Source organism: Chiloscyllium plagiosum, chromosome 36 (genome assembly GCF_004010195.1).
Source record: "Chiloscyllium plagiosum isolate BGI_BamShark_2017 chromosome 36, ASM401019v2, whole genome shotgun sequence".
Lineage (NCBI taxonomy): Eukaryota > Metazoa > Chordata > Chondrichthyes > Orectolobiformes > Hemiscylliidae > Chiloscyllium > Chiloscyllium plagiosum.
The window spans coordinates 25,955,929-25,964,650 of NC_057745.1; the positions used below are offsets into that span (position 1 = coordinate 25,955,929).

At 44.2% G+C, this 8,722-nt stretch overlaps 1 protein-coding gene across 8 annotated transcripts in view; it reads right to left on the reverse strand.

The window, feature by feature from the left end:
- Window positions 1-8,722, reverse strand: part of LOC122541051 (multiple C2 and transmembrane domain-containing protein 2-like) — a 476,548-nt gene that overhangs the window by 87,548 nt on the left and 380,278 nt on the right. For all 8 annotated transcript variants that reach the window (XR_006309501.1, XM_043677545.1, XM_043677546.1 and 5 more), the window contains one exon: window positions 7,876-7,995. Coding sequence is in view for 7 of the 8 variants with exons in the window: in XM_043677545.1 (XP_043533480.1) it covers window positions 7,876-7,995 (120 nt within the window). In the remaining variant the exon portion in view is untranslated. The remainder of the gene's footprint in view (window positions 1-7,875; window positions 7,996-8,722) is intronic.

Genomic DNA, 8,722 nt, shown 5'->3' on the forward strand with positions numbered 1-8,722 from the left:
ATCAACCATTTCCTCTGGCTGTTCATTCCATATAGGAGCCACCCTCTGTGTGACAAAGCTGCCCCTCAGGCCCCTTTTTAAATCTTTCCCCTCTGACCTTAAAAATATGCCCCCTAGTTTTGAACTCCCCAACCCTAGGGAAAAGACACTTGCTAGTCACCTTACGTTTCAAATCTACCTCAGTTGGAACTGGATCAAACCCATGCTGTTAGTGTCTTGGAAATGTCATTAGGCTCATAATCTAATGCCCCACTAACATTGTGGTGATATGAGTCCAATGCCAGCCATAAGAACTAGTGGATCATAAAATCGATTAATAAATCTGAAATTAAAGCTGGATTCATGCTCAACATGTTTGTCAGATACATTTGGGACATCTAAGCAACTCTTGGACAGGCACATGGAAGTTAGTACAATGTAGTGTATGTAGGTTAGTCTGATATTAGAGTAAGATAGAAGGCCGGCCCAACATTGAGGGCTGAAGGGCCTGTACTTTGCACTCTTCTTTGTTTTGACATTACTAAGGTTGATTGTCGTAAAAACCCATCTTATTCTTTGCTGTAAGTAGCCACAGAACAGAAAGAGGACCTACCACTCTGATGATAGTGGGAATGGGATTGTGCTCCAATGTTTTTACATCATATCAGTGTGCTTCTCCCTCTGGAGAGAAGTGGACTGGCACTTGCTAGTTAAAGAGGATCTCTGGTATGGAGGAAAGTCCCACCATTCAATAGCTGTGCACTCTGATGTGGAACATCCACTCTACACATTTCACCTACAGATTGGTTTGGAATGGCAAATACAGGGGCAATCTGTCACCACCTGAAGAGAAACAGAAAGGAGGTTACCCTTTGTCAGAGAGTCTCGGACCAGAGGGCATAATCTTAAAATAAACGGTCTGTGTCGAGGAATGATTCATTGCGGCCTCCACTTACCACGGTAAAAATCGTACTCTGGAAAAATTCCACAGCAATTTCAGTTTCAAAGACCAGAATCTTCCAGGTTTTGAAAATTCATGAGTGTCCGGAACTACCTCTGCTGGTGCTAGCGGTCTGCCTGCAGGAGGTGGCTGCTGAGCATGGAAGGGATAATGAGGCAGGATAGGCCTGGCACTTACACTGGAAGAGGTGAGCACAGCTAAAGTGTGGGAACACTGACATGCCAGCCAAAAATGGAGACCTGTGCAAAAGGTTCCAGCAGGAGTATGAAAAACAAACCCAGTTCTGTGAGGGTGCTTAGTATGGAGCAGAAACCCCTTCCCAAGGGGGTATTCAGTTGCAATAGCCTTTGGCCTTTTTGGCACTGGGGTCTCTCTGATGCAGGCATTTGCTCGTTCATGAATCAGAAAAAGTTAGCACGCGGGCTTGGTAGGTAATTAACAAGACAAACAGAATGGTTGCAAAGTCAATGAATATAAAAGTAAGGAGGTCTTGCCAGAGCAGGTCATTTGTAAGACTGCACCTGAGAACTCAGTATAGTTTCAGTCTCCTTATTTATGGAAGAATGCACTTGCATTAGAAGCAGTTCAGAGAAGGTTCCTGATGTTCATTCCCGGGATGAAAAGGCTGTCTTGCAATTGAGCACGTTGGGGCTAACTAATTGGAGTTCAGAACAATGAAAAGTGACCTTATCGAAACATTTAAGATTCTGAGGGGCTTCGACAGGGGAGTTACTTGTGAGGGAATCTAGAATTACGGACTGATTGATGTGTAGTAACAGTAAACCACAACAACCAATAGTTGGGATAGTGTGCGGCAACCAATCCTCTTTCCCCGAGTTGGTCTGAGGACATGATTGGTTATTAGTTATAGAGAATAAACCACTAATGAATTGAGTTGAGTTACACAACCGAGAGAGCCAAAGATTATTAGGTTTTTTTGGCTTTTTGCCTGTTGAGCTTCATTTTGATCATCTGTTAATCATTTCTCCGCAGGAGGATTTGGTTTTAGTCTCTTGGTTCCGCTTTACAGAGGATATTGTACTGGGTTTAGCTGGAACACGGGCTATTAACTTCTCTAGAGGAGCGCTTGGGAGCTGTTCCACCTTCTGCAGACCAGAAAGAGGTTTCTCACCACTTCCTGGGCAAAATGAATATTTTACCCATTTTCATGGCCAGTACATACTCATACCTCAATTTTGTAAAATAAACATCCACAGTTGTGGACTTAATACATTTTCCCACCAAATCGGCAATTTAATTGATGTATCACCTGATCAGCCTAAACTTAAAATTTTTCTACCTTCTTCTTCCGTCAGACTCCATCTTTTAAATCTTCTAAACTGTCCTTTTGTTAGCAATTGCTGTCACCTTAAATCTGCTCTGCAATGTCTCTGATGCTGTGACCTCGCTATCAATTAATGTAATGGTCCTTGACATCACTTCGACTGGAGTTCTGTCTTGTGGTGCCCACTTGGGATGGCAGCAATGCTCACTGTGAGCAGTATGCTCTCCTTGTTTTTAACTCTATCCTTCCAGCCTGGTATTTTACATCCACTAGGATCTCAAGCTAGACTCCCCATTCTTCACCCAAACAGTGGAAGACATCATTAGACTGATTAAAGCCTAAAGCAGTTTCCAACATTAACCTGTTCAGAAACAACACCTAATACAACAGGGGGCATGGTTTAAAGGTAAGGGAACTCTCTTTAAGATTGCAATAAGGAGGAATTTCTTCCTGCAAATAGTCATTAATCTCTGGAATTCTTTTCCACAGAGAGTAGCAGAGCCTGGTTCATTACATATGGACAAATTTTTGATTGACAAGGGAGTCAAGGTTATAAGAGAAAGGAAGAAAGTGCCAATAAAGCCATAGTCAGACCAGATCAAGCGTTTGTCAGGACCCTTCCTGAAATGTTGACTCCCCACCTCCTTTGATGCTACCTAACCTGTTGTGCTTTTCCCAGCTCCACACTTTAATCACCTCTGACTTTCCAGCATCTGCAGTCTTCATTATCTCCATTGTCAGATCAGCCCTGATCTTATTAAATGGCAGAGCAACCTTGATAATGGGAACAGCCTACTCCTGTTCCTAAAAATATTATTGGGCATGCACTTTACAAATTCACCTCCAATGGGCTAGTGATAAAATCTACCAATTAGTTATAGAGATGTACAGTATGGAAACAGACCCTTCGGTCCAACTTGTCCATGCTGACCAGATATCCTACATTGATCTACTTCCATTTGCTAGCATTTGGTCCATATTCCTCTAAACCCTTCTTATTCGTATACCCATCCAAATACCTTTTAAATGTTGTAATTGTACTAGCTGCCACCACTTCCTCTGGCAGCTCATTCCATACACGCACCACCCTCTGCGTGAAAAAGTTGCCCCTTAGGTCCTTTTTAAACCTTTCCCTTCTCACCTTAAGCTTATGCCCCCTCTAGTTGTGCACTCCACAACCCAGGGGAAAAGACCTTGACTACTCACCCTATCCATGCCCCTCATGATTTTATAAACTTCAAGAAGGTCACCCCTTTGTCAACCAAATGGTTTACGACATTGAACGTACCCCACAGTGAATGCCAGTCACAGCAAGATGGAACCAAACTTTTCAAATTCGGCATCACACAGCAGTGGTTTACCCAGCTGAAGATTCAGCTGTCACCGGATTGGTACTTTTCGTCCAAGTCTCTGCAGCTGAATCCAGTGGCTCAACATCCATACCATCATACACAATGTGGATTTAACCCTCAAATCCATCAGCAAATGAGCAATCCACTGGAGACCCTTGGAGAGGCAGGTGTTAGCATTGGACTGCTATTGGCTGGTGTTCAAACATAGTAACAAAGGATAAAGGCCATGTAGGAAATGAATGGAAATGACGGGAGACCAGGGTTGTACCTTCTTGAGCTCCGATCATGATAATCACTATTACAACAGCTTTCCAGAAAACTTTGCCTGGTAAAGAATGTTGTGGTATTGTGAATTAACGGAACCTTTCGAAGACCAAGGGACTTGGTTCACATTGGGTTTGGTCTCTTCGCCCATGAAGAGAGGAAGGTTCTCCTGATTTAGATCTCTAAAATTCTGAAAGGGTCGGTCGGAGATGTTTCCATTTGTAGGAGAAAACAATACCAGGGATCACACATTTAAGATAGTCACATATGAATCCAATTGGGAATTCAGGAGAAACACCTTCATTCAGAAAGTGGGGCTTGCTACAAGAAATAGTCGAGGCAAATAATATAGAGGCATTAAAGGGGACTTTAATGGAGAGGGTGGAACAGAATGACATGATGATAGGGTTAAATAAAGACTGTTGAGTACAAGCACAGGCTAAGAGAAATCATAGAATCCCTACAGTGTGGAAACAGGTCATTTGGCCTATCGAATCCATGCCAACCCTCCAAAGATCATCTCACCCAGACCTACCCCTGTAACCCTGCATTTCCCATGGTCAATCCACCTAGCCTGCACACTATGGGCAATTAAGCATGGTTAATCTACCTAACCTGCACATCTTTGGACTGTGGGAGGAAACCGGAACATCTGGATGAAACCCACAGCGACATGAGAGAGAATGTGCAAGCTCCACACAGACAGTCACCCGAGAATGGAATCAAACCCAGGTCCCTAGCACTGAGAGGCAGCAATGCTAACCACCGAACCACTATCCTGCACCCTGGTTGAATAGACAGTTTCTGTGTTGTAGCCTTTGTGAATCTATGCAACACTCAGTCTAGAAATAAGGTGGAAAAAAATCACTTTGTTTCTTATCAAAGGAAATAATGTTGGGGGCATATATTAAAACTCTCAAAGTGAATGTTTGATGAAATATTAAGATACGACTATCGGCATATTGCAAGAACTTTGTGCATTTTAACTCGCCTTTCCTCAGAAAAGCAACTCGGGCACCTTGCCAAATCTTTTGCCTCCCCCACTAAAACAATCCTGTCAAGAATGTCCACTCCCTCTGGTTACGAGGTTATTAAGAGTTTGATGCAGTGATGGGTTCCAGTAACACATATTGTTTTGTGCAGTCACATGGCTGACCTCTGTCCTTGGCTCCAGGGCTGTGATTTAACGCTCTGTAAGAACCGTAGGCCAGAGAGTCAAGGTCGGGGAGATCACTTGAACAACGTGTTACAGAAACCAACACTGCTGCAAAAACAGACTTAAAAGCGGCACTCATGGTAGAGGAATGTTTGACAGACTATTTCCCATCACCCACCTATCAAACTTCCTTTCAAATACAAGACCACAGGCACTGACATGTTTGAAAAGATACAGCATGGTTATGGCATTATTGCCACCGAAGATATGTGTGTGTCTTTTTCCTCCTCAAACTCATCAAGTTGAACATGTCAAGAAAGACATCATCAGGTTCACTTTGGGTTGAGCTCCGGGACAAACCTGACACAGAAGGACCAGAAACGTCTTTCGTAACTGCTCCAACTGCACTGCAAAGAGTCCATTTGCTTCCTGCTACCTTCCCAGCCAAGTGAGCAGCAGACTGATCAGCTCAGAGGAGCACAGTGCAATTAAGAGCAGCGTGACTGTAGCTTATGGCCTTTTACTGCGATATAATGTAACAGGAGGGCAAAATGACCTTGCTATGGTCAGGTTATATCCATGCCACTTTGTGGCCAACAAACTGAGAAGGATTTTGGACGAAACGCAGATGTTCAGCACTTTTTAAAAATTATGCATTGGATGAGAGCATCGCTGGCTAGGCAGCATTTATTGCCATCCCTGGTTGCCCAGAGGGTAGTTAAGGGTTAACCACATTGCTGTGGGTCAGGGGTCACATGAAGGCCAGACCGAGTAAGGACGGCAGCTTCCTTGTCTCAAGGACATTAGTGAACGTTGGAAAAACCCATCTATCGGTAATGGATTCATGATTCCCATTATACTCTTTAATTCTAGATTTTTTTTGTTGAATTCAATTTTCACTTTCTGCCATAATGCCACTAGCCCATCGCACCCCCTAAAAATGGCGTGAGGAGTAAAAGACAGAGAGAAAGCAGAGGAACGAACAATCTCCCAGTGTAAAACTCAGATAACCCAGACACTGAGCTTTCAGGTGGGTTTTGTGATTGCCTACTATAGCTCTCGGGAGAATTTGCTTAAATCCTCAGAGTACTGGCATCAATGCCCATTATTGGCTTCACTGATCTGCTTCAGATACAGCACTCAGACCACAGGAATTTCAAACAGAGATCAAGATGGATACTTAATCCCAAATAAATCTCAAGAGATCAACAAATTTTATATCACAACAAAGGCCAACTCTGATCTAGCTGTGAATCCAGTGAACAAGAGGAGTCCTCCAATGATTTAAAATACATAGTGGCCCAGAAAATGTAGAGCAGTTATTTAAATGTCCAGCAACCACTTTGAAAGTTCCTCTGAAAGGATAGGTATGCAAGGTAAATGTGGGGCTAGGGTGGTAGGTGGTAGGGTAGGGGGTACAATGCCAGCTGGCTGAAGGGATGTAGGGCGTCAGGTGGATGAGCTCAGTAGGCCGCCCAGGTCAGTGAGTAGTGCTTTGCTGACAAAAAGTCATTGTTGTCGAAACATTCACCCCGTTTCCTTCTCTTCACAGGGTCGGCCAGACCTGCTGAATTTCTCCAGTTGAGTTTCTCCAGACTTTCCGTTTTTGGGTTGAGTACCAGCTGGGTGAAGGAGGTAGGATGTCAGAGGTAATCGGGGGGAGTGAGGCTGCCAAGTGGGTGACAGGATACAGCTTTAGGTGGGTGATGGGGTCAGGGTGCCAGTTGGGGGATGGGGTAGAGTGCCAGGTGAGTGATGAGTTCAGGATGCCAGGTTTGTGATGGGGGTAGTATGCCAGTTGGGTGAAGGAGAGGGATAGGGTGCCACTTAGGTTTTTAATCCTTTACCATTTCCTAGGAGTGAAAGCCCCTCCAGAAGTTCCAACTTTGAGGGAGTTTTTCCAAAGGTTCCAATCTTTAATTCTCCAGGCAATTCCCCCATGAATCAACTGCACCTGAAACATGACTCCAGTCTAGACTATCACAGCTACTGGGCTATCTGGGCCAGGATCATTATGTTTACAAGCATCTTTTAGTGGCACAGTGGCTCACAGCACCAGGGACCCAGGTTCATTCCAGCCTCGGATGACTATCTGTGTGGATTTTCCATGTTCTCCCCGCGTCTGTGTGGGTTTCCCCCCACAGTTCAAAGGTATGCAGGTCAGGTGAATTGGCCATGCTAAATTGCCCATAGTGTTAGGTGCATCATTCAAATGGGTCTGGGTGGGTTACTCTTCGGAGGGTTGGTGTGGACTTGTTGGGCTGAAGGGCCTGTTTCCACACTGTAAGGAATCTAATCCTTTACTTGCTGCTATGATTAAGTGTCAGTGGTGGCTCTGTAAGTTGCACTCTCACCTCTGAGCCACGAGGTTTCAGGTTCAAGACCCAGTCCATGGCTCTGAGTCCAAAAGCAAGGCTGATGTTCCTATGCAGTACTGAGGGGGTGCTGCAGAGTTGGAGATACAGTGTTTTGGATTGAATGCTAAACCCAAGGCCCCATTTGCCTTCTCTTATGGACGTAAAAGAGCCCATGGAAGAAAAACAGCAGGGGAATTGTTCCTGGTGCCCTGGTCAACAGGTATCCCCCAGTCATCGCTACACAAACTGGGTACCTGATCAGGAGCCCTTCTGGGTGTTTGTAATGCGCAAATTGACTGCTATGTTTTGTATAACAATGACTACACTTCAAAAATACTTTTGAGGTAGCCATAACACAGTTTGGGATGACCGGGGTAGTCATACAAGCCATTATATAATTGCAACTCTTGTATTATATGCGCCATTTTAACAGAGGGAGACTTTTGCCTTTGGTTACGATCTGGGATATTATTCGTTATTTTGAAAAAGCACTGGAAAAGAAGAGTCCTGTCAAAACTCACCATGTAGTGCTGGCTGACCACTTTCCCTCTGGCTTTCTGAATGTAGTTCCAGGCAAAAAGCAACAAAAAGGCAAGTGGGATCATGTAGATCTCAAATGTCCAGACGATCACCAAATACAACTGAAAAGAAAGAGAAAAAAGAAAGAAAAACTGCATTAACACTCAAAAGGAAAGCTAATGGGGAAAAGAATGAAAACTATCCTGGATATCTGGGAAAAAGGAGGTCAGATTTACAGCTTTTAAAAAAGGACATCGTCAGATTGGCATCTTTTGAAAGTTCTCTTCAGGACAGCCGTGCAGGATGTTGTTCTGTATGTAATAAACAGATCGCAAATGAAAGTAGTCTTGTACCCTAGAATGTCACTCTTCGTTAAATTAAGGGGGAGATTCCAACAAGTGTTGACACAGAAATGACTGTGATCATTCAAAAGCTGTGACATTTGCTGATGGGGCTTTCTGAGTAGAAGTCAGAGCCTGTTACGTTCAGAACTGCATTACTTGGTGAGTACAGTGACGTAACGTGTTTTGAGGGACAATAAATCATAAATTATATTCCACTCAAATTTACAGAAGGCAAGTGATATTGCAGTAACTTCAGATTCAAGTAACCTCAGAAATAAAATCAATGCATTATGAATCACCCTTAAAACTTCCCTGATGGCTAGTGGTAATTTCCACCATTGGCCTTCTTGCTTCCCCGGCCAACCTATTGTCACCTCCTGCCCAAAATCCACAAACCTGACTGCCCCGGCCGACTCATTGTCCCGCCTCCAACCTCAGAGTCCCACAACCCCGCACCGCCCGTTTCTACCTCCTGCCCAAAATCCACAAACCTGACTGCCCCGGC